Source organism: Bos taurus, chromosome 5 (genome assembly GCF_002263795.3).
Source record: "Bos taurus isolate L1 Dominette 01449 registration number 42190680 breed Hereford chromosome 5, ARS-UCD2.0, whole genome shotgun sequence".
In the NCBI taxonomy this organism is placed as follows: domain Eukaryota; kingdom Metazoa; phylum Chordata; class Mammalia; order Artiodactyla; family Bovidae; genus Bos; species Bos taurus.
This window is the reverse complement of record NC_037332.1, coordinates 65,207,839-65,234,933: the sequence shown is the minus strand read 5'-3', so window position 1 is coordinate 65,234,933 and position 27,095 is coordinate 65,207,839. Positions and strand designations below refer to the sequence as shown.

At 37.4% G+C, this 27,095-nt stretch overlaps 1 protein-coding gene across 2 annotated transcripts in view; it reads right to left on the bottom strand.

Moving 5' to 3' along the window:
* Nucleotides 1-27,095, bottom strand: part of UTP20 (UTP20 small subunit processome component) — an 86,219-nt gene that overhangs the window by 34,487 nt on the left and 24,637 nt on the right. For both annotated transcript variants that reach the window (XM_010805264.4, XM_059886972.1), the window contains 13 exons: nt 26,911-26,990; nt 26,302-26,545; nt 22,330-22,515; nt 18,924-19,014; nt 16,846-16,931; nt 15,950-16,075; nt 12,691-12,857; nt 10,628-10,836; nt 5,871-6,014; nt 5,195-5,274; nt 2,738-2,955; nt 1,984-2,128; nt 280-367 (listed from right to left, as the gene is read on the bottom strand). In XM_010805264.4, the coding sequence (XP_010803566.1) occupies nt 280-367; nt 1,984-2,128; nt 2,738-2,955; nt 5,195-5,274; nt 5,871-6,014; nt 10,628-10,836; nt 12,691-12,857; nt 15,950-16,075; nt 16,846-16,931; nt 18,924-19,014; nt 22,330-22,515; nt 26,302-26,545; nt 26,911-26,990 (1,864 nt within the window). The remainder of the gene's footprint in view (nt 1-279; nt 368-1,983; nt 2,129-2,737; nt 2,956-5,194; nt 5,275-5,870; nt 6,015-10,627; nt 10,837-12,690; nt 12,858-15,949; nt 16,076-16,845; nt 16,932-18,923; nt 19,015-22,329; nt 22,516-26,301; nt 26,546-26,910; nt 26,991-27,095) is intronic.

Here is a 27,095-nt window from a genome sequence, read left to right as displayed (position 1 = left end):
GGAACCCTGAAACAAATAAGAAGCTAAACAAAGGAAAACAAAGAGGTGAGACTTTTACTGTAATAGTAGATGATGAAGTCTTCACTTTCTTATCTGCCCTCATTCCTTTCTGTCCCAATTTTTCTCCCCTGTTTTCAGTTTTATATTTCTTTATGAAGTCTTCTCACAAATACTCCGAGACAAATATGTCACAGACTCTAACCAATAAAATTATTTTTCACAAATAAACCTAATAATAAACTGTCACTTCAAAGATAAATAACTGCTGTGAATTCATACCTGAGCAACACTGCCACGGTAGAGGAATGGCAGGAGCAGTGTAATGAGCAGAGAACTTTGTTCTTTTTCTTTCACAAACTTGCTGATCCTGGACAAGGAAAAACAAATGGGATAGGTAAGGAAGATATGTAAGATAGGAATATTTCCCAAGAAGTTAAACTTTTTGTAGAAAAACATCAGCGAGGAAAGACCCAGGTAGCTTGTAACTATGTGAACATGTGTAAAAAGTTTAATTCAGTTTCTGAACAGTGCCCACTCTCCTTCCATCTTCAGGTTGGTGGCTACCGTTCCATTGTTCTTGTGACATCTGATTGTGCGCTGTTGCTGCTAAGTCGCTTCAGTCGTGTCCGACTCTGTGCGACCCCATAGACGGCCTCCCACCAGGCTCCCCCGTCCCGGGATTCTCCAGGCAAGAACACTGGAGTGGGTTGCCATTGCTTTCTCCAATGCATGAAAGTGAAAAGTGAAAGTGAAGTCGCTCAGTTGTGTCCGACTTTTAGCGACTCCAGGGACTGCAGGCTCCTCTGTCCATGGGATTTTCCAGGCAAGAGTACTGGAGTGGGATGCCATTGCCTTCTCCGGATTGTGCATTGGTAATCGCTTATTTTGCAAGGAAATAACATTTTTAAGTGTCGAGATTCGTTTTAGGCTTTATATATATTTCAACTTAACTTCCACAAAAGCCATATAATATAGGAATTATTAACCCCACTTTGCCCAGAGAAAAGTGAGGCTCAGAGAGACTGATGTCACACAGAAAGGAAGTGGCAGAGCAGGGCCTGAAAGACCCTGGTCTTTCTGGTGCTAATCATCATCATCATCTCACTACCACATAGCCTATGATAAAATGTAATAAATACATTTGGTATGGTTTCCCATTCTGCGTAAGTTAGAAATACACTAGTATAAACAAAACATTTAAAAGAAGTTCCTGGAAGATTTAACACATCATTTTCTGTTGTTGCTGAAAGTAACAAAAAAAATAAACTTTCAACAACTAAATCCTGTAACAATTTAGAGTTTAAGATATAACCATTCTGGGGGAATTGCCTGGTCGTCTAATGGTTATGACTCCGTGCCTCCACTGCCAGGGGCAAAGGTTTGCTCCCTGGTCAGGGAACTACGATCCACATGGCATGGTCCATCCCCCCACAAAAAAGACACAATCATTCTGTGCATTCAGATTTACCAACCAGACACTGTATAGAAATCACAGTTACCTACTACCTGGTCTACTAGTATATAGAGAATTTTTAAGAAAATCTTTAAAAATCCTTATAAGATCTTGACTCTTAAAAAAAACAAACATAGCAACCTGCTCTTTTAAGTTAGTTATTTTTATCAATCCCACTAAAAAACTACAACTTTATGATCTCACATAATGCAAAATCCTAATTGAACAAAATATGCAAAGGCTAATAAAGCAAATCTATTAGTCTACCTTAGAATTTTGAAAACTCTGTTATCTTTTATAATAAAGACAGATGCCATAAAAAGTCTATTCCAGCAAAGAAAAAGAATTCTACATAAACTGAAAACTGGAGGACATTTAAAATACTGAAACCTTTTTAGGTTTAACCTAAAACCTTTAACCTAAACCTTTAACCTTTACCTTACCAAAGCAAATGAAAAACCAAATATAATTTAAAAAAATTAAAATCACAAGTTGTAACATTACCTTTTAAGAACCAATAGACCACTTACTTTGAAAGAATGCCAAGTTCCTTACTGACTTGTGCTCTATTCTTCTTCTTTTTTAGCTTTTCTGCACTTATTGTGGTTTTGCTGAGATACTGGAGAATAGCAGGTACATGAGGTAGAATTAATCGTCCTCCTGTTGTGATAGACTCTGAAATATAGATAAATGTACTGATTTTAATTAACTACACTCTTAAAAGATAACTATACAATATCTTCTCAATGCCAGAAAAGGCAAGCACTCAGTTACCATGAAAATTTCATACATTTCAACCTCCAAGATTAACTAAATTTCTTCTTAGTTAAAACATCTATACTATTGTTCAGTCACTAACTCATGGCTGACCCTTTGCATGTGGCATGCCAGGCTTCCTTTATCATTATCTAAATTGAAAATCCGATATGAGATCCTTGAAGTTTTATTTAAACCACTTTCAGTAGCACTAAAAGACTGTTAGGATAATATGGTAAGAAGAATTCAGAGACATGACAGTGGAAATCATTTGATAATGTCCTAGAGGACAGGTGAGCTTTCTGGAGAGTAAATACTCTGAATTTCTAACTACTGCAAAGAAGATTCAGTTTATATAAACTGAATTATTAAGTATTTAATTAATCTAGGTATTAATTCCTAGAGAAGAGAAACTCTCTTAATAGCTTAGATTATCTGAAGAATCAGATTCTATTGACTTTTTCACTCTGAGGGTACAAATGATACCTCAAAAGTAGAAGAACCGTTTGCTCTGTACAGCTTACATACCATCTGCACTTTCTGTGTATACACATCCTGTCACCGGCAAGCTCAAAACTGCTTCTGAGGGTTCAAAATCTGGAAGGCTAAGAAGGTCGTCGGCTATTTCCATCACAAGACTAGCTGTAGCTTCAGAGAGGTTTTTTGCTGAGAGAATCGCAAAAACATTGGTCAGGATATCACATTCTGGGTGCCCAGGTTTCTGTTTAGCCAGGAAACAGAAATATCTGCAAGAGGAAACATTGAAACAGTCACCTTCTTTCTCAATATGTTTATTTCTAAAAACATGTTCCTTATGGATTTTCAGTTTAATGAAGATATATGTGTATGTGTGCAGATGAATGCTAGCTAATAAGCTCAGAAGGGAAATTACTTTAAAATTTAATGGATTATAATTCTAGGCACCATACATTGTATTATCTTGACACTTTATGTATATTTCTCATATTATCTTGGCACTTTATGTATATTTCTCTTTTTATGTATATGTTAATCTTTGTAACATCTCTGTTATGGTGGTATGCTTATCTCTACATTATAGATGCAAAAACAGAATTGTCCAAAGCCACTAAGCTAATAAGGGGTAAAACTGAGCTCTGAACTGCTAGTTCTAAGAGAAATGTACTAAAGACAGGCTATTTTTCAATTATAAGCCTTCTAGAATGTGAATGTTTACGCTGCTCCTGCTAAGTCGCTTCAGTCGTGTCCGACTCTGTGCGACCCCAGAGATGGCAGCCCACCAGGCTCCCTCGTCCCTGGAATTCTCCAGGCAAGAACACTGGAGTGGGTTGCCATTTCCCTCTCCAATGCATAAAAGTGAAAAGTGAAAGTGAAGCCACTCAGTCGTGTCCAACTCCTAGTGACCCCATGGACTTCAGCCCACCAAGCTCCTCCGTCCGTGGGATTTTCCAGGCAAGAGTACTGGAGTGGGATGCCATCGCCTTCTCCGGTGAATGTTTATACACTCACATAAAAACCAATGTACTACAACATGAAAATTAGGAATACAGACCACAGGTCAAATAAACACTTGCTGATCTAGGATATGCAACATTCAGACTAGGATCATTTGTGAAAGGAAAGGTGATGAACCCATCCCCAATAATGAAAGCCTCAAACAATGCCCCGGAGAGCGGGGAACACAAAAGCTTTCTAGCTACACATAAACCAGCAACTGTTTTACAGCGAGAGATGCGATCCTAACAATTAGTAGGAAGGTCAAACTGAAAAAATTCAAATAGTTTGGCTTTACCAGTTCATTATCACCGGAAAAAGAGCTCAAGCATTTGAACATGTTTAGTCCTGACAAACTCAAAGAAAAGTCCTAAGAGGTTATGTTCATACAAGTTTGTCCAGTAGATACTGGGGACAGTGTGGGCAGGCACCAAACAAGACAGTTTACATATTATCATCTCTACTGTCAACGAGAGGGAAACTGTAGAAGAGAATGAAATGGCATCCAGTGATATGGCTCTATCCTTGATGAGGACCTAATTCACATAAAAACGGAATCACTATTGTAAAGTCTTTTTTGGTGAAAGTTCTTCATACCTTATTTGTGTAACAATGATACAACTATAAAACGTTTTTCAAGTATGCCTATGAAGTGCGGCTTATAAACGTCCAATAAAAAAACAAGATATGAAATTGCTTTATCCAACTGGGAATTAAAAGAGCCCTTCTGACAGTAAAGACAAAACAGGCTTTCCTGAGGAAGACAATGTCAAGGTGTTCAGTTTGTTTTTGAAGACTATTTAATGACATGGGGAAATGTTCATGACAAAATATACATGAAAAATCAAAATCAAAAGATAGCTATATGGTATGATCCCAATTTTGTAAACTGATGCCAAGGTTTTAACTTCACTGAATCAATGACAAAACACATTTTCCTTTATTCTATCTTTTATTCTTCAAACTGGATAGGACAAACTTAAGTCTGCTGCCATCACCCTTCAGTAAATACATTTAATTTTTGTAACATAGCATCTCTGAACCATCAGTCAATGAAGGTTCTGTTAATGGCTCATAATGTCCATAAAGGAATACTGATTTGTGACCATCAGTGCTGCATGCAAATTTAGATGGCGTTTTATAAAGAATAGAAGAAAATGACCTAGAAAATCCAGGAAACCTATGAAATTTTTTAAGTGGGAACTGAGAAAAAGACTAGAATGCCAATTACAAATCAGCTTTTACTGATTTTCTGTTTCATTTTATATTTATACATAGATACACATGTAAAAGCATTTTTCCTGGATCATACTGCACCTATGATTTGGCAAATTGCACTTTTCTTTAAACTATGGATTTTGAGATTCAATGACTTTATTCTCTTTAACTGCACTAAACATAGTTCACTATGTGTAAAGAGCATAAATGACACTATTAGTTCCCTTTATTAGTTTTGACTAGATTAGTCTAAAACACTGATGTTTTTAAAGGTACAAAAAAAAAAAATTTTACCTTGCATTTCTGCACCAGATACTAATTAGTTTCAGTAGAGGAGTAGGAGAATACTGACTTTCAGATCCAAGCCTGCTGATCTAGATACAAAATAAAAACAATACAAGATAAGAACATATACAGACTTGAAGGAAAAAATCAAACAACTGAAAAGCAGAACAAGAACAGAAGCCACACGAGGACATAAGAACCAAGAGATAGAGATTAATATTTAAAGGATAAACTGAACAGTGAGCAACTGTGCCTAAGATCAAGTTTCTGCTACAGTCTTAGCTATAACTACACCAGTTATCATCACCAAGTGGGGACAACCAGAGAAATCAAACAAGGAAACATGCAACAACAATCCCGGTGTATTTTTTCTCACGCTTGTCAAAATCCAGAGGCATATCATGTGAGGTGCTACAAAAGTTACATGGCATTTGCTTAAGAGACACAGTCATATTCAAATTAGCCTTAAGTATAAATGCTACTATACCACAGAAACTAGCTCTTGAGCTTTTGGTGGTAGTGGAAGCAAAGAAAAGTGTTCTAAACTTCCAGAAACAAAGAAAGGCTTGACATGACAGAAAAGACCAGGATAAGCATTCGTGCCTGGGTGTAGACTGTGCGAGTGAAGTAGTAATAAAGGAAAAAGCAGACGATATCTGGGCAGAATGTGGGAATCAAGGTTTACCTGGGGCCAAACTACACCATGAAATACTGCATCAATTTCTTCTGTTCTGAATGGATAGGACTCCCAATCCAAAAAGATATCAGTTACCATTTTGATTCCAAGACGTCTTAAATTTTTCAGTGGGTTAATAAACCTTAGCTGTATCTGTAAAATAAAGATCTTCTATTATAAGAAAATATTGTCTTTAGCTTTGATTCCTCAGGGAGGCACTTCTGCTCAGACAGCTAAGAATCAAGCTGGAAATCCTGCTAAGTCTGTTGACTCTGGTTCTGAATCACATGGAAACATCAGTAAGTCATATTGCTTTTCTCACTGAACAAGAAGGGAATACTGACTTCAAAAAAAAAAAAAAAAAGGCGGTGAGATGTGTTCTATTATCAATGTCCAGCAAAATCACACTAAGTGTTCTCAAGGCAAAACAAAATCTCAGTGGGAACATCGGTTTTGTGTTCCACATTGTTTTACTTTTTTATTTAAGCAATTGTCTCAAGTAAAATTCTGATTTCTTTTCACAAATATAACACTCTGCCATTATAATGCTTCAGATTAGGAAAAATAAAATCTAAATGTTCATTTCAAATGAAAGCCACTTTTCTATTTTTTAAATTTGTATTTTTATTTTTACTTTTTTTTTTTTTTTAAGACTATGAGTTTTTGGTTATTCTTGTTAAAATTAGTCCACAGGACTGAAGAATTTATAGTTTCTTCAAACAGTGAAATACTTTGTGCAGTAAAGGAGAATGAAGTGACTGAATTAAGGCCTGCAAAGATCTCAAAATACACAGCTCAAAGGAAAGTACAATTTGGAGAAAAATAAGATTTGTCTGTCTAGAGGCATAGAAGCTAGAGTCAGTAGATGTTTAAATTAACAGCAAATTTCTTTTATTAACAGGTATTGCTACTTCCACTGGCATCTCCTTTCCTACAAGTTATAAAATATAAATAATGCAGCCAATTTTTTAGGCTCAGGGTAGAAAAATACACTCAACCTATACTAATGAGTCCAATGGTATGCTAGCCATAGTCCTGACCTCAACTTATAATCTTCCTAAACATTTATTAAACTACAACAGAGATGAAAAATACCTAAGATATTTGACTTAGGACAAGAATTACTATAAATTAGAGAAAGGTTAAACTTTAGGGAGAATTTCCACTGGATCTTAAAAGATGAAGAGATTTAGGTCAGGCAGAGAGAAAAAAAGGCCTCAGAGAGATTTCTCCCAAGTACAGAATGTTGTAAAACCAAACAAATGGGAGAAGATTCAAAACCTAATTGTTTTTCCACTTGATTAACATATTGTGAGCTCTGGATATATAAGTGGCAACTTATTTTCTACACTTGACTTTAATTAGTGACGTTTAAAGCACACTAAAATGTATGAAGTCAGCACAAGTGCTGTAACACAATGAACATCAAGTCTTGTGGCAATGACAACATGGAGCAAACTCTCAAGTTACTTGTCATAAGAATCTGATAATCTGATGAATGGAGGTATCTGAATATGAAACTGAACATTTTAAATTCAAGAGAGTATGAAGATGCCATTGATTTGCTATGTAAATCTAAGGAATCACGATGGCTGACATACCCATCAAGTTTCTGCCATTCACTTTCAACTAACTCTTACACAAGTTACAAAGAGAGGAAATGCCAGACAAGCACAAGACAGTGACACTGCTACAAGTCACTCTGTTCTGCCTCAGTTCCACTGACAGTATTTCCATTCTTCTCTGGATCACATCTGGCGAAAGATGAAAACTATTACTGATATTTGAAGAAGCATGGTATCACGATACCCTGGAGCAGTAAGAAACTAACCTTGGCAAACATGACACCAAATCAGAGGCCCCACTTTCCCCCACCTCCATCAGCCCCGCAAGGCCCCCATCAAGTAGAATCTGCATGTTCTATTCTCTTTTGTAACTACAGGGCCAACTGCCCAGTCTTCTCAGTAATTGTTGAGAAATTAAACTGGAGAAAAATCCTAAGAATGAGCAATTGCAGACTTTAATTCCTAGAGGAATACTCCATATGATGGAGTTGATGGACATTTACAAGTTACTTCCTTGCTTAAATATACCAATACAAAAAAACACAAAAAACTAAAACCAAATCAAAACAACCTTCAAGACACCATTTCAGTGTCAGTCAATGCCCTGAAGGATCTGAAAGCTACAAAAAAGTCAATGTTTGACTTCACTCAAATACACAAGGGCAGAATTTTAACTCACTTGAGCATATTACTGTGTGATAATTCATTACAGAAACTCAAGGAATTCCCTGGATTTGTTCAAGAATTAACAAGAAAGAAGAAAAGAAGGCTCTTATGTGTCAGGAAGGCTAGCACCTCACTGTCTAATGAACTGTGAAACTGTATAAATGAGCCTTTGAATTACTGATTGTTGACTCAGGAGTAAGGCTGCATTACTGAGTAACATCTTCTAAGTTAACCAGAAAGTCAAAGGACTTTCATGATTTAACATGTCCACATATAGGCAGTCACTGTCACTCACTATAAGACAAAAACTAAAATTCTGTTTCTTCTTGGGATATGTCAATACTGTTCTGCCCCAGGACTTTGTGCTACTAGTCATTTTCTCTGCCTGAAATGTTCTTCCAGCGGCTGGGTAGGTATAAGCTCAAATATCAGCTCTTGAGAGGTGACCCTGAACACCCTACTAAAAGCAGCACACATCTACCTCTAGTTATTTTAAATTCTTTACATCTTCATGTCTTTCCCTAACACGTTAATGCTTTCCTTTCCTTTTGTGAATGTATGGCACATATTTCTTAATGTCCTTGTCTAATTCTATCACCTGTATCATTTCTGGGTCTGATTCTATCCATTGTTCCAAAAGGTTTTGAGCTTTATTCTGGGATGCAGTTGATTCACTCAGAAAAGTTTGGTCTTTTTAGGCTCTGTTAGATGGAGCCACAGTAGCTTTTATGCCTGGGCTGATCTGGCTCCACTACAGAGACAATCCCCTTCCTAGGACACTCCTTGATGCCACATCTCATGAGGTTTCTGCTCTGGCTGTCGGGAACATGAGCTGCTTCCAGCCCTGTGTTAGCTGCAGGGCTGCTCTGCCTGTTCTCTTCAGGTGGTTTTACTGTTTCTAGACATGATAAAATAACAGGGACCAGATTTAGCCTCCCCTCTCAAGACACTGAAGAATATATGAAACAATGATTTTTTGGACACTGGACAGCAGGCAACAGAGGACATCCCCGAGAGAGGAGAAACAGTTGAGATGAGTCCTACACATTCCCTGACTTCCTGCCTGCAGACTTTGACCTTGGTATGGGAAGGAAAACGAGGGGACAATGGTGCAGCTCAGGGAGGCCAAGGTGGCTAGAAGTCACGAACAGAGGACTAGAGAGAAAACAGGGACACAGAGAATGACTTACAGATGTCTGCAGAGTCACCTCCTGAGTTTATTTTCCTCTTAGAACTTACCAACTGATGTTCTTCTATCATTTGGCTATTTATCTATAACCTCCCCAAGATACTGAGTCCTTACTATTTCATTTTCCATCTACAACAATGTCTGGCAGATAGCAGGTGTGAAGTAAGTATTTACTGAATAATTAAACGGACAGGAACTTTTGTTTGATCCTTCGCCCCAGTGCTTAGTACAGTATCTGACACACAGTAGGGGCTCAATGAATAAAGCAGCATAAAATTCTGGCTGTATCTAAGAGGCAGTTCACCAGGCACATCAATAAAACAAATGAGTTTTAGCCAAATTAAAACTGCCTATTTGTCATTAACAACAACAGCAGAATGTGAGTTAAGAATCAACAGCAGAAACCTGAATGTGGATTTTCACTTCAGGTCCTATCTCCTTCAAGAAGTCTTCAGTCCATAAAAACATTTTAAGTTCCCCTAAACTCCACAGAGTAAACTTATGTTCACACACCTGTTTCAACAGAACATAAATATATCATCTTTAAAATCATTCAGAAAACATTTCCTAAGCACCATCTCATGAAGCCTCCTGGCAGTTAGCTAGTTGGCTTGTCATGCCCAATCTTGCTACTTACCTTCACTTAAAACACTGCATTTAGAGTAGGTAAGCATTTATTTTTACAAGAGCTCTGGGCAACTCTATCTCAACAAGGACAATGCCAACAGTGTTGTCTTCATTCTCCAAATACTCTGAATAAATGAGAGTTAGAAGACGTGTTTCATACTTTCAGGCTTCTGAAATTAAAAATCTAAGAAACATCAGTTTAACTATACCAGACTTTGGTCTCTGAGACATAGACAGAACTAAATGCCTCCCTACCGTTTCACCTCCTTTTTAAATAGACACTTGATACAATCTGCATTTTCTAGCTATTCGTCAGTATTTATAACAGTGAAGATTCCCATTAATAGGAAAGGTCATTTTAAAGAGACACCTTACATAAGAAAGATTTAACTTAGAATGATGTTAGCTATGGGCTCCAACCAATTTTCCAAGTAAAACACCAACCTGTATTAGCCCAAGAAGAAAGTGATAAAAGTCGCTCAGTCATGTTCAACTCTTTGTGACCCTGTGGACTGTAGCCTGCCAGGCTCCTCTGTCCGTGGAATTCTCCAGGCAAGAACACTGGAGTGGGTAGCCGTTCCCTTCTCCAGGGGCTCTTCCCGACCCAGGAATCGAGCCAGGATCTCCTGGATTGCAGACAGATTCTTTACCAGCTGACCTACCAGGGAAGTCCTATTTGCCCAAGAAGAAAGCTAAAGTTTAAAGTGAATCTTGCTCACCTTTTCTCGTTGGTCAAGGATGTGTGACACAGTTGCAGTCATGCAGAGCAGTAGCTGCAGAATCTTTGGTAAATATGCGCTGATCAGGTGACTAATGTTCTTCAAGACTATCTCAAGGCTATTTAATATGCCGTGCTGACGACCCAAAGGAAGAACTTTAGACAAATCTAAATCTTCTACTGCTTGAATGACAGCGGTATGGCATTCTCCTGGTGAAACACAGAGGAGCAGAGATAGCATGTGAAGCGAAATATTAGCTTGTTCCTATTTACAATTATAGCTTCCTTTCAATTTCTCCCAATAATACAGCATTTTCTACTGTTATAATTTACAGATGATAATATATTTTCCTTATTTTTCTCCTTTTGATTCTTACCAAACATTAAATGAGCTAGATATAGTAGGTTTTACTATTATCACTTTATAAATGAGGAAACTGAGGAATCAGAGAGAGTAAGAAACCTGTGAAAGAACTAAGTCTCTAAGCCCAATTCTTCCCCTATTTATACAATTCAGCAAAACCTGAGGAATTCCATTTTATTAATATTCTATCAACTTTCCACATTTTTCCCTCTGAGCTTTCACGGACTATGCTAATTTTAGCAGTTTCAAAGAAAATACCTTGCTATGTGATAAACTCTTTTAAAGCTGAGAATCAAATGTTTTATTTCTCTTGCAGTCGCTTGCGAATAAATAAAACAATAGTCCTTTATAAATGGGTGCCAAACTGATTTCATAATTTACTTAAAAGACTTGAATTGTTATTGTTTGAGCTTTACTTCAGACCAACTGGTATGAGATCATGAGCTTGCTGATTCATATACCTAAGTGGTTTATCCATAAGGGTATCATTTATAGCTACCCTCTTACAACAGAGGCCACTGCACTGAACAAAAACTTTTGTATTCGTTAACAGCCAACTTTCTTCACAGGGCAATATTATACTGAATGAAAACTTTTTAAAAAGCTATACCTATCATTAAAAAAAACAAAAAGCAACACATGACCCTACAAATAAATCTATGTTTGCCTAAAGCAAAGCAATTATAAAACTGGAACACAGGTATTGTAGTCAGGAAGATCTGGATTTGAATCCCAGCTTCATCTGGGTTCAAATCCCAGGGCAAAGTACTTACCTCTCTAAGCCTGTTTCCTACCTGTAAAATGGCAACAAATAAATACTGAACCCTACTGTGGCTGTTTTAAGGGTCAACTGAGTTGTAGGTAAAGGAGCCTGTCATTAATTCTGGCACGAAGCAGATGAACCTCACATACTGGAGAACATATGACAGAACATCACACTGTATACAGTTACTAATCCACTTTGTTTAGACTGTGAGGTTAAGATCAGAGGTTATAAATGCTCAGTTTTCTATTTTCAACAGTGTCCAGGGCACAGGAGGTATTTGACAAATTACTATTTAGTAGGTGAATGACTCAGTGAAACAATACATGCCAGGACAATTAAGATTCATTTTGCAGCACACTTTAAGTTTCTAAGGAAAAACCTATTCATCGTATATGGAGAAGTACCACTTTTCAAGGGCTTCCCTGGTGGCTTGGGTTGGTAAAGAATATGCTTGCAATGTGGGAGACCTGGGTTTGATCCCTGGGTTGGGAAGATCCTCTGGAGAAGGAAATGGCAACCCACTCCAGTATCTGTGCTTGGAGAATTCCCAGGGAGAGAGGAGTCTGGCAGGCTACAGTCGGTGGGGTCACAAAGAGTTGGACACGACTGAGCGACTAAGCGCTTGGCACATGCTCTACAACTTGGCACCACTTTTCAAATGGCCAAAATGTACAAGAGAAGCAGAAAACACACATTTTCTAATCAGGGGCTTATTAGCACAAGGCCGATGATAATCCCAAGATCATTTGTGAGGTCTACCTAATTCAATCAAAATTTATATGAATTGCATGTCAGCAAAAAGACCACCACTGAGACTGGGAGGAGCAACCAACCCCCTGAGAAAGACGCCCAAGAGTGTGGGGGAACAGCCTGAGACAGCAGAGGTCTGAGCAGAGAATATGCATTCACAGCGCGGCAGGCAGTTGATACCTACCGTTCCTGAAGTGCTTCACAGGCTCAAATAGCAGGTCTAAGAATATCTCGATCTCTTCTGGCTGCGTCCCAGCCAGGAACCTCAGGACGATGGACATGCGGGTACCAGAAGCAGATTTCCCCTGAGTTTTACTTCCAGTCTTATTCTTCATTCGACCATACAAAATTCTAAAATGTCCAAAGAAGGTTATTTGTTTGCACATTAACCCTAAAACATTATTTTCTTGCACATTAATCCTAAAACACAGTTGTTTTGTTTTCCTAGAAGGCTGGAATAGCAGCTCAACATATTTAAATCAATGTATTCTAAAACAGGGAAGAATGAAATAAAAATCAAATTTTTAACATGGAGATTTTAAAATAACAACAACAAACAAGGCAAAGGGAAACAGGAAGAAGAAAATGATAAAGACAATGACTGGAAGCTGGTTCTTTGGAGGAGGGAAAAAAAGAAATAAAACAGGCAGGCCAAAGATAAGTCTCAACAAGGAATAATGAAAACAGGAATATATAGATTAAAACGAAGTAAAATAAGAGAGTACAACTATAAGTAAAACAAGGAAGCTGGAAAGATTTCAATTAAATGGGTAATCTTCTGGAAAAAACCGACATCTATAAATAGTCAAAAGGAACCTAACAAAACCTGAAGAGATCAGTAATCATGAGTAAACTTGGAGTCAACACAGTTTTACAGATGAATTGTTGAAACTTTCAAGGAGAAACAATCCCCATGATATAGTTCCACAGCAGGGAGAAAGAAGGAAATAGTCCTTTTTCAGGCATGGATCTAGAGATTATCATACTAAAGTGAAGTTAAGTCAAAGACAAATATGGTATCAATTATATGTGGAATCTAAAAAATAATACAAATGAATCTATATACAAAAACTGACTCACAGGCATAGAAAACAAACTATGATTACCAAAGGGGAAAGAGATGGGGAAAGGGATAAACTAGAACTATGGGATGAACAGATACAAACTATGCATAAAATAGATAAGCAATAAGGATCTACTGTATAGCACAGGGAACAACTATATTCAATATCTCATAATAACCTAAAATGTAAAATAATCTGAAAAATATATACAAATAATAATCACTTTGCTGTACACTTGAAAGTAACACAATATTGTAAATACTTCAATAATAATAAATACATAATGGGGAGGGCGGGGGAAGTCCACAACATTTCTGAAAACAGTACCCAGCGCTGCATTAAAACAGTATTAAAGCTGAATAAGGATTATTCCAAGAATGCAAGAAAGAATCACTAGTAAAATCTATTAATACAGATCAATGGCTTATAGAAAAAAGTTAATACGATCATTTAAATACATGTCAATAGGCATTCTAATAAAATTCAACATCCATTTAGTAAAAAAACTAAATAACATAGCAATAAAAGCTACCTTCTTAGCATGGTAGAACTACTGACTTAACATTCAAAATTTAGACAATGGTTTTCAAACTTTTTGATATTAGGATCCCTTTTTACTCTTAAAAATTACTTAAGAGCTTTTGTATATGTGACTTTTATCTATTATTATTTGTCGTAGTACAAGCTAAAACAAGTTAGCATAACTAACATTTTTAATAAAAATTGTATTTTCCAAACCTGCCCCTCTCCAAATTAGAGAGATCAGAGGCATTGTTGTACATTTTTTTCCTCTCCAAATTTCTTTATTGCCTGGCTTATCAGAAGATAAATGAATCCTCGTATCAGCTTCTACATTCAATCTGTTGCAATATACTGTGGTTGAAGAAAATCCAGCCTTACACAGATATGCAACTGGAGAAGGGGAATATATTTTGTAAACTTTCAGATAATTCTTCTCAGATAATTGTGAATATTCTACTTGGATTCTGCACCAAAGCTCAAGAAGAGGCAGTTTCTTAAAGGCTAGTTGCAAGGTGGAATCTAAAACCATTATCAGTGAATTTTGTAAACTCTGTTACATTAAAATCCATCTGTCTACTTTGCACTTTGAACAGATCTTTACCCATGAATGATTCTGTAATATGCATCAGTTACTTGGAAAATCTGAAAAAAAATTCCATGGAAACTAGTGAGCTGAAGAAGTGTTTTATGCATACCTCTTAATTCATACAGAATAATAAAAAGACAAGTACTCAAGGCTCAAGACTCAGTAAGGGCAGTGAGTGAAATCAGCTTTTAATTTTTTTTTTAAACTCTAGGTCTGTGGCAATGAAGAATGACTAACACAGTTTGGAGCCACTGTCCTGATTCATGCTAAGCACCTGGAGTTTTACACCTCACTGCTTTTGCCTGGTCAGCACAAACAGCAGCACAATGAGGAAAGGGAATGTCTTTATGAAGAAAGTTTTAACGTCGTGGATGTCCTAAAAGCATCTCTGGGAAAGCCCCCACCAAGAAGGAGCAGACCACACTTTAAGACAAGCACAACTGTTCTAGAAACATTACTGTTAAATACAGTAGCAAGACAAGGATAACTACAACTACCACCACTCCAATTAACTCATGTAGGCTCTGTAGGGAATACACAGATCAAACGACACAACAGTGAAGGGGGTATTTATATCAGAAAAGAGAAGACAAACTTCATCTGACCACTACTGACTAAGAGGCATGGAGTCTGTCTTCTGGTAGAGAAAATGGATAATAAGAGGCCATGTTGGATGATTAAGTACTGTGAAGAAAGACTGTGGTGTGGGCTCTGAGAGGGGTGGTAAATGAAAGAGATGTTAGAGAAGCAGGTCTAGGCTAGGTCATACCATGCCCTTAAAGGAGTAGTAAGCACTCCATTTGTTGTTCTCAGTAAAATGGGACCTCAAAAGGTTTTTAAACAGGGACTAACAAGCTGACTGATGATTATTATTTACAATTATTTTTGACCCAGAAAAATCCAATGAAAACTATAAAAACTATAATAAAGTTTTATACATGGTTAGTTTTTATATCTCATAATTAGTTACCTATCAAACAAATACATTATTTTTACTATTTCTCAATGGTTTAAACCTTAGAGAAATACTGGATTTAATTTTAATAACACAATTAAAAAAACAATGTCAAGATTTTTCCTCATATTAGGGACAAAATATTTAAAATAAGTCTCTATAACAATTTGACTTTCCCCAAAGAACCAATTATAAAAATAAATAAAATTCAAGATGAAATATTCCATTATAATTGCTGAAAGAATCATAATACTATATTCACAACTGTTTTTGGGACCAACCCTTAAAATATCAGTTTTGAAAGAGTATATATTACCTCATCAGAATAGGAAACAGTTCTGCTCGGTGGGCTGCTTTCACCACTGTATTATCTTCAGAAATGCTAAAATGCACTATCTCTTCCTTAAAGTTTCTGTCTTCAAGCAATCTTTGTAGGTTTTCCCTTTACAAATAGAATTTAGCATAAATCATCACTTAATCAAAAATACTTTTTAAAAATATAATAGAGTAATAAATATATACATAAAAGAAACAGGCATTAAGAATATTTTACATTGTAGCTGACATCCATAAAAGAAAGTCTTCACACAAATACCTTCCAAAATGGCAAGTTTCAAATTTTAAAATGTAAGAGGGATCATAGTGAAAGTAAAAGTGGCTCAGTTGTGTCCGACTCTTTGTGACCCCATGGATTATATGGTCCCTGGAATTCTCCAGGCCAGAACACTGGAGTGGGTAGCCTTTCCCTTCTCCAGGGGATCTTCCCACCCAGGGATCAAACCCAGGTCTCCCGCGTTGCACGTGGGTTCTTTACCAGCCGAACTACAAAGGAAGCCCAAGAGGGATCATAAGGGGTTAGTCAATAATTCAGCCGTTTAAAAAAACATAATATGAAAGCTTTCTTCAGTTCTTGGAGGGTAATTACGATGATTCCTTAAGTAATCATCAAGATTTTAATGCCATTATATAAGCAAGAAGAAATGACATAACCTCAACACATATTTTTCAATTAATACTCTCTCTCCTACCTTATTATCTATGAAGAAGCACTCTTAACAAACAAATATACTTCTAGTTTTCATTGCTTACCTGAAAATAGCATTATGATTACCTTAGAAAAGAGAGTAATTTCCTGGGGCCTTTAAAAAATTATAAGAGGCTCTCTGGTGAAAAGAGTAAAAATAGCCCCCTATTTAGCTTCAAATAACTTACCTGTAAGGGAGAATATGTGGATGTTTATATGTCAGTATGCAATCCAGTGTTATTTTTTGTACCATCTGATCCTGATGTAGCAACAACTAGGAATGATATTTTATAAAATAAATGAATGAAGTCAGATATACACATGCCATCAGATAGTAATTTACTTTTACTAATTTGCTAAATTAAAATTCTTAGAATCTAAATGTTTAGATGTGGGTTAAAGATGATTCATGACAATAGCTTTACATTGTCCTGGAGGTAACAGAAAATAAACAGAATGTATGTAGAGAACAAAACAAAAACACAACTCTGACAACTGCATCCCACATGGCAGACTCTCAGGTCTGTCTTTTGGCCAAGGCCAATTCCCTACATGACTTTAGGTTTACACCAACTGGATTGGTCCTGTAATGAGGGAAAGCTCTTATACCATGAAGGTAACCACAGTCAGTAAGATGCCAGGAAAGACCCAGCTCTGAGGCCTCTCTGATCAGTCCAGATTTTTGCTTCCTGTCGACAACTGAGAGTTTTGACTTCTGATTTTATAAACAAGTTACATCTGAATTATACATAAAATACGGATAAATTCTGCCAAAATAATGTTTCATTTAAAAAACCTCCAAGTGAAAAGAGAAAATCTTATTTCCCCAGATAGCTTAGAATGACATCCCATGCTTAACTCTGCTTCTGACACCAGTTTTTTTTTTCTTCTGCAACCTTTTCTGAATTCAAGGTCATATACTATAACTGCAATGGACTACTACTCCACCTACTTTCATTCAGTCTACCGGACCCTGAAATGCTAGGGCTCCATAAGGCTAACTCGCCTAGCAGTGCAAAGTAGCAGCTCTCTTGGTACAAACCCTTACTCCCTTCTAAAACCTAAATCTCATGAGACAACTAACATTTTGCTAAACCCACTGTTAACACAGCCAATCAATGTTTCAGTTCAGTTCAGTCGCTCAGTTGTGTTCGACTCTTTGCGACCCCATGAATCACAGCAGGCCAGGCCTCCCTGTCCATAGCCAACTCCCGGAGTTCACTCAGACTCACGTTCATCGAGTCAGTGATGCCATCCAGCCATCTCATCCTCTGTCGTCCCCTTCTCCTCCTGCCCCCAATCCCTCCCAGCATCAGAGTCTTTTCCAATGAGTCAACTCTTCACATGAGGTAGCCAAAGTACTGGAGTTTCAGTTTTAGCAGCATTCCTTCCAAAGAAATCCCAGGGCTGATCTCCTTCAGAATGGACTGGTTGGATCTCCTTGCAGTCCAAGGGACTGCAAAACACCACAGTTCAAAAGCATCAATTCTCTGGTGCTCAGCCTTCTTCATAGTCCAACTCTCACATCCATACATGACCACAGGAAAAACCATAGCCTTAACTAGATGGACCTTTGTTGGCAAAGTAATGTCTCTGCTTTTCAATATGCTGTCTAGGTTGGTCATAACTTTCCTTCCAAGGAGTAAGCGTCTTTTAATTTCGGCTGCAGTCACCATCTGCAGTGATTTTGGAACCCCAAAAAATAAAGTCTGACACTGTTTCCACTGTTTCCCCATCTATTTCCCATGAAGTCATGGGATCGGATGCCATGATCTTCGTTTTCTGAATGTTGAGCTTTAAGCCAACTTTTTCACTCTCCACTTTCACTTTCATCAAGAGGCTTTTGAGTTCCTCTTCACTTTCTGCCATAAGGGTGGTGTCATCTGCGTGTCTGAGGTTATTGATATTTCTCTCAGCAATCTTGATTCCAGCTTGTGTTTCTTCCAGTCCAGCGTTTCTCATGATGTACTCTGCATATAAGTTAAATAAGCAGGGTGACAATATACAGCCTTGACGTACTCCTTTTCCTATCTGGAACCAGTCTGTTGTTTAGTCACCCTCAATTTCTTTAAAATCCACTAAATCAGTACTGTCTAAAACTGTTTCTCAAGGTATAGACAGTATCTGTTAGTTAAAAAATATATATTTAAAATGTAGAAATCAGCCCTAGTCAACAATTACTGAAAACCTAGAAGTTATTTGGGTAAAGAAAATGGTAGAGAAAAGTTCACAACTAACTACAGTGACAAGAATTAATTTTACTTACCTGAAGATACAGCTCATATAATTTCGATTCCAGATATAAGGCTCGTGGATTTGAAAACTTAGAGAAAACTTGCAAATGAGCAATTAGCTGCCTAAAATGCACAAAACAAACAAACAAAAGATACAGAGAGAAAAACAGAAAAAAGAAAAACCAGAAATAAAAACAGACATTATTTTTGTAAGATGATAGTATCTACCAGTTTTCTCTGACAAGTACTCTAAACATCTCAAATACAGTTTCACTGTTAATTACACTAGCAAGTTTTAATTACTTGAATTTAGGAAATCATTCTCCAGAAATTCCAAATCTCAGGCAGGCCCTTCTCTGAAATTCAGGCTCCCAACCTCAGAAAATCATTCAGGATGTGCTTAGAATGGTTTAAACACATATGGTTAAGCAAATATAGAAAGAAAGTAATCAAAACACTAACATATTCCAAAATTGAACACAGATGATTTTTGGAATGATCCTTTTTTTTCTGTCTAGTTTTTATGCAGTAGACAGGAAAGTGGAACATACTACGCTTCCTCACTTTCATATAACATAAAAACTGATGTCAGGCAACAGAGGTCCAAGTTTGGATAACCATGGCTCTTGCTTACCAAGAAACAGAAAGACAGAACAATGTTCTGCGGTTGGAATTTAAATTTGAAGATGGGGTTGCCTTCAAATAAACGGTACCATCAAAACAGAATGAGCAGAGAGCTTCTACTACATTTACATGTTCAACTTCCTAATACTTAAGATTCTGTGAGGCTTTAAAAACACTTGAGAAAACTGTTTTCTCTCTTTGTATAATTTAAAAGAGGTATTAAAACTTAAAAAAAACAAAAACAAAAACCCTGAATGAATAAATTACAATCTTGAGAGATATTATTTGCCTATTTCAAGAACCTAAGCAGGGAGAAGTGAAGAGAGGTGGAAACAAAGCCACATGTGTGGTTCTGCCATTCTGAGCTGCTGACTTTGGGAAAAGTCACAGAATGTCTCAGCGTCTCATTTTTCATCTCAACTAAGAACAAGACTTTCAGCTTTTCTGCAGGACTGAATTAAAGAAAACAAGCTGTGGTACTTCAGTTCTTAAGAGCTTAGGGAACAACATATTTCTTTGCCTAAGAATAGGCAAAAAAAAAAAAAAAAAAAAAGCAAAACTGAAAGTCTTACTAGTTAATATAGAGAAAAACAGTTGGAAATTATGACCTCTTTAGATATTGTAGAAAAACAGGGGTAAGGGAAGCACTATTATTATATTTAGCCTAAATGCCTGTGTTGATTAGTCTTATGTGTCAATCTAATTTACCGTCCCAGCTATATAACAAAACACTAACCTAGGTGTTGTGATGAAAATATTCTTGTACATGTGGTTAACATCCACAACCAGTGGACTTTAAATAAAGGAGATGACCCTTAATAATGTGGGTGGGCCTTATCAAGTCAACTGAAAGCTGGAAGAACAAAAACTGATGTTTCCCAGAAAAGGAATTCTGCCATAAGGTTGTCACACTGAAATCCTACCCTATGAATTTCACATTTAAGACTACAGCATCAAATCCTGCCCCGGTTTCCAGCCTGCCCAACAAATTTTCTAGTAAGCTCTGACTGATACAATGTCTCTGTAATTACTTATCACTGAGCCTTTGCAGTTTTACAAAACACAATTTTAAAATCTACGGAAACATACATTCCTTTCCTCAACATTTACTAAGTACTTTTTATGTGCCATGTAGCCTTCAAGAGACAAACAGAAGTTACTTTACAGATTCTCATTAAATACCTACCAGTAAGGGGTATGTTCCACGGGTTAATAAAATTGGACTATGAATATACTGAGATGGCCTCCAGAAGAACGTGTTTATCCATTTACTTATACTTTCAATGATGGTGAATGCTAGCAACATTCTAGGTTTGGCTACAGGGGGCAGGGAAATTAACCAAGACATGGAACTTGTCTTTAAAAAGCTTTAAATTTACATGGAAGATTTATTAAAAAAAAAATAATATCCATGGCAAGGAACAGCATCTGACCAGAGGAGGTGTTATCAAAGTTTGAAGGTGGGTAGATAACTAGATAATTTCCAGTTTAAAAGACAGGAAGAGCTTCACTGAAGAGGCAGTGTGAGAACTCAGCCTTGAAGTTATGACTAGAATTTCCCTTGGCAGCAATGAGGCAAGGGCACTGCAAAAAGAATGCTATAGCAAAGGTCCAAGGATAAGAACAAAGGATGTATGAGTGCCTGAGTAGCTTATTCATTCACTCAGCAAACAGGTATGAGGACAAACCTTTGGCCAGCTGTTATGCTGAAGCACACAAAGACAAACACAGCAATCTCTGTCTTAGGGGAAGTAGTAGGCGACAGAACGCTCAGAGCTGTGGAGAGGCAGAGCAGGGAGGTTGGGCCATGATCTTTCTCGCCCCTGTGCTTTATACACTATTTCCATCAGCCAACAAGTCCTGTGCCTGGTAAACTTGTTTTTCTGCTCCAAAGGTGATTTCCTCTTTGTAAAAGTCTTCCCTTTGTGGTAGAATTATTATTATCTTTTTTACTGTGCTCCTGTAACTTCTTTAAAAACATTTCTTCTATTAAAATATTTCACCAGGCATTAGACTGCTTCCAGCTCTGCAGAGGCTAAAGACTGTTCATCTCTGTAGCTCTGCAATTAGCAGAAGAACCTCAATACAGCTGCTAAATGCTAGGCGAATAGATGACTCATGGGAAAGACTCAACAAGTGGGCATGTGAGATTGAGATGCAAAATGTTACAGTAACACAGCAGCACCAATCTGGTGAATCCCTGGCACTTCGATTCAGACAATCTTTAAGTAAGCTGAAAGCACAGTCCCTTCTTTTTTCTAAGATTTCTAACAATTTAGGTAAATGAATAATCCAGAGAGCCGGAAAGAGAATATAACAGCATGAAAAAGTGAAGAAAGCCAAAAGTAATCAAGACAGAAGTCAAAAGATAAAGTTGAGAGTGCTGACACCCTTATTTATAAAAGAAAAGATGTTCCATTCTGTGTTCCCCTAGCACACAAACATAATGTCCCAGTGCTATGGAAGAGAACGGCAAAGGTCAAGGCCATTTAACTGCTACAGGCCCCAGGGCTCTCATCTATAAAAAGGTGCTACGAGCAGATGATTCCAAAGTCCCTCAACTCTAACACACTGCAGCTAAACAAGAAAAAATAAAAAATAAGCAAGCAAAGGAAAAACACTCAGAACACTAGCAGTTTTCTTAGGCTATAAAAGAAAATCCTGGGAAGATGCAGCAGTCTGGTAAATAATTATCTGAGTAATTTCATCTCATTCCTGGCTACTTCACAGGCGGTCATTCGAGGTCTCTTCCTGCCCTTCCCTAACCCTAACCCTGGACTGGAGCCCTGGACCTTTCAGCAATGTTGAACCTACTTTGCCGCAGCTCTTCTTGTCTTTTTCTTCTGTGCGGGTTCCTCTTGGGGCCCCAGCTCTTCCTCCAGCTCGTCGTCGTCTCTGGCGGCAGTTTCCTCTTCTACTTCCTCTATTGCCAGCCCTCTGCCTTTTCTTCGCAGATCCTGGGTTGGCGCAACCTGCAGATCTGCTGGGTAATACTCATTGCTACAGTGGAAAGAGAGTGATAAGAGACAGATATCCTAAATGCTTGTGACAAATGTGTGCCCCCAGTTCACAGACTCACACACAGAAAAACACCAGAGGCCCCTTAGTGGAGGTCTTCTACAACATTTAAATTCAGCCTCTCTTAAGGACCTTATTTGACAAGTCAATCACTAACTGCAGAAGAGAGCCTGCTTCATTGTTACACTGTTGAGAATAACTGAAATGTCTATTTTGGACTAAGCTGAAATCGGCCTCCCTGTCTCTGGAACCACAACTCGGGGAGGAGTGCGTAGGGGTAGATTATATTACAGTGTTTAGACCATGCTGTATGTGTATCCCAGATACATTGTTTTCAGGATGTCCTTTCAAAAAGAGGGCCACAACAAATTCCAGTCCTCCAGGTATGGCCTGGTAAGACAGGGGGGACTATCAATTCTGTTGCTTTTGAGGGAAGTCACAATATGACAGACTCGAATGGAAAGTCCAGGCAATGAAAATCATTAATGCTTCATGTTTTGGCTCCTCTAAGCTTGTGCAGTTGGTGTTCGTATGTGTTACTGAATTCCATAGCTTAAATTTTGGTCCACTGTTGTAGGTAACTAATATTACCTTGAAGGCTATTGTTCAGTGCATTACTTTTGTGTCACTTTGGTTCATTAATCTAACAATTATATTGTCTATTCTGTGTATAACACTGGGTTATAGATGTGAGGAAACTGATCAGCCCGACTAAGTCCTCACTCAAAAATATACTGACACATGTTTGAGGACAGCATCCTACAAACACACCTTGAAAAACTATACTACAGGTTAATACACTACACCACACCTGGAGGCCTAAGACACTATCATGCTCAATGCTATATTCTTAGCTAGCAGGATCTTTCCCTTAATAAATTAAAAAAAAAAAAAAATGAATGAATTGAATGAATGAAATGAACAAAGTTGCTCTGTCCTTTACAAATTGTACCATCACTATTTAAAAACATCTGTATACTCTCAACGCTCAATTAACCAAATGACGTATTTTTAACCTTTACCTCCAAGCACAGCATGCTCATTCATTCATTTACTAAATAAGATAGTTCATACAAAGCACTTATAAGAGGGTCTATAAGACACAGCAAGTAGTCATTAAATGTCACCTATTATTAAGATACTGTTTCTATTGTTAGTCATTCATTCCTGCTGCTGGTTTGGGCTTCTTAGAAAATGTTTACAAGGGATTCACAGTTAGTACTAATATCAAATTATTTGAAAAATATTTAAAAGTATAAATGTATAACCCCCCAAAAGTAAAAGCCTATAATGTATTTCAAAGCCAGACTTAAAGGTAACTCTTGGGTTTTCCATTAGTTTGGATCATCTATCAAGATATTGGTTATAGGTAGTAAGTGCCAATTAATGTTAAACATTTTTTAAAAATTATATCTTTTCAGTCATTATCTTTTTAAACTCAAAGAGACTCACTTCCTGTTACAGCCTCCTCTCTCCATCCCCACCCCTACAGTACCTAGCCCTACTAGAGATAGACGTTTACAGGAGACTAAGGAGTAATTTATTTCTTTACGGAAAAACTTAAAAAATCAACATGACAGGAACTTCATATCCTACTAACAGCTTTAATACCAGCTTACATAGGTACAGCTCCTTGAAATTCACGAAACAAATGATAAACATTACTTTACATGATCTTCAAAACAAGGAAAGGAAGCTAAATGTCACTGTTCTCATTCTAGAAATAAATTAAAGCCCAGAGTGAAAAAGAGAAAATCATTACACTACTACCACCATATCTGTTGACTTGTGTGCATCTTTGCTTTGTAACCTTTCCCAGAATGAATTATTCATGCAAACCTTTTTATTTATGCATGGGATCCTTTCTCCTCTTACCTATTCAAAGACAGGGCTCTAGCGATTTTACCCCCTCTGGCATGACTAATTTCCCCTCCCTTTTGGATCACTCATACCAGCATTACATATAGAGATTGTTTAAGTTAAACAGTAACACCACAAAAGGCCCTCTTTCCGTTCCCACACTTCCTTCCACCTATGTCTGCTTCCTTTCTACAAGAACTGTCCATCCTTGTCATTTCCATTTTTCTTCTCCATTTTCTCTGAAGCCCATTTTAATCATACTTTCATCCCTATCAGATTAACTAAAACAACTCTTGTTAAGGTCAATTCTAAAGCCAAAAGTCAATTCTTATTCTTCATCTAATTGAGGTCTTAGAGATCTGATTCCACTGATTACTTTAAGAAATACTGAGTGGTCTTAGTTCTTCTATTACTCTTTCCTGAACTCCTTTGCTGGTTCCTTAACCTCTGAATATTGCAGATGGTCTTTGGAAATCTTTGCTCCCTACATTTACACCCCAGGTGTGACTTCACTCCCTATACTTTTAAAATCCATCCATATACCGATGAGTCTCAAATTTCTTATCTTAAAAGCAAACCTTTCCTTTGAACTTTAAACTTCACATTCAACTGTCTACTTGAAATCTCTACTTAGATGTCTGTTTAGTGTCCCAAACTTAATATATCTTTAAACAAAACAAAACAACTCTTAATCTTCCCCACAAATCAGCAAACTTCTGCATTTCTTCCAATCTCAGTCAATGGTTAACTTTCTTCTTCCAGTTGCTCAGGCCCAAAAAAACCTTATAGATATCCTTAATTTCTCCCTTTTTTCCTTCCTGCATAACCCCCACCACTCACAATCCCTATCCTACATGTAATGTTAGCAAATGCCTCAGGTTAATCTAGTTGTGATTCTTCAAAAACGTATCGTTTTAAATTGAAATCTGAAAAGTGTCCAGAATTCAACTACTTCTCACCATCTGCATTACTCCCACCATGGTCAAGTCACCATCATTTCTTGCACAGATTTTTGCCATCTCCTCCCAACTCCCCTCCCCAGTCCTTCTGCCCTCACCACTTCTGTCCCACAGTCCATTCTCAAAACAGAAGCCAGAAAAATCCTCGAGAAAACATTAGTTGCGTAATCCTTGTTTAACCTTCCCAAAGGCTTTCTATTCCACTGACGATAAAAACCCAAGTCTTTACTGCCACTTCAAAGCCCCTACACAAATTCATTCTCCTGTTAAATTTTTTGCTTTCACCTCCAACTACTTTCTTCCTGGATCACCCTGCTGTTCCTTGGGAAGGCTGGCAGGCCGTGGTTTGTGGTCTGCCCAACCCAACCCTACACCATTTTCCCATGTAACAAAATGATAACGGAAAATTTACCTTTGATTGACTAGTACTGTTCTATATTCTGCACCCCTTATCTTTAGCGTTTCAAAGCAATCTGACTCTTCACAGAGCGTATCTAGTCAAAGTAAAACAGTACTCCAGAAAGTTCTTGTTATTCTTTGAGAGCACATTCCTCAGCGTCATGAGAAACATTCAAGAGGTTCAAAACAGAGTGGCTGGGGTTGAGTTACCTCAAAGTACTTTTAAGCCCTAGGCAGGCAAAACAACAATGAACAATAGGGCAAGAAACAACAAGGCCACTGTGCATTGATCTAAGTCAGTATGGCCTTTCTCACTTTGCAACCTGGAATTTTTTATTAACACCATTTATGAGCTGGTTAGATTTTGATTCATGTAAGAACAAGTGAACAAAACTAGTTTATTTGTTATTCACAGAGCCAGTGCTTTAGAGATGTGCTAGTGATTTGAAAAGATGACAGATGTAAGAACTCAGCCAATCTGGGAATTTCACTTTGTACCTTCTCTTCCTCATACCCTACTAGGGACATATTCCTAGCAAAGAACACTTACTTGATAAATCTCAAGAAAAGTGGGGAAAGCTCCCTGGACCGTGGCTCTACCCTTTCTGGGAATTTTGCCAGAGCTCGCCAGAGCAAAAAACGAAAATTGGTGTGGTCCAGTCTTTCCTGAAGGGCAGTTTTCAATGTCAACTGCTTGTGATAAAGAGCTCCAACGTTTCCTTCCTGAGTCTGCTCCCAATTTGCATCTCCAATAGACTTCTCCTCATCTCTTGTGTCATTCTGCAATTCTTTCTCTGAAAGAAAAAAGGTCATCATAACCAGAAGAGAAATATTACTAATAACATCTATGTATGTCTTCCAGTGGGGGAATTTCCTTCTCTAGTAATACAAGCAAACAATAAACCGTATCCAAAGGTTATTAAAGATAATTTATTTCTCATTTCTGTTTCCCAATTTCATGTGTAATTAAGCAACAGAAATTAGGGAATTCCCTGGCTGTCTAGTGGTGAGGACTCTGCCCTTCCACTGCAAGTAGAACAGTTTCAACCCCTGGTTCAAGAACTAAGATCCTGCAAGCCTCACAGCGTGGCCAAAAAATAATTAATAAACAATCATTCCCCCCACTCCTCAGTTCTCTTCTTTAAATTCCTTTACATACCAGCATGTGTAGCTGCTTTTTCTAGATGCTCATAGTAGACTTTCCAAAACTGCTTATTTTCCATTCCATGTGCATAAGAACTAAGAGTAAAGATTATAAAACAAACATGTGATATAGGTTTTATTTTGAGAGATCTCATAGGGAAAAAAAAAGTAAAAAAGGATATAATTAAAATATTAAGTTAT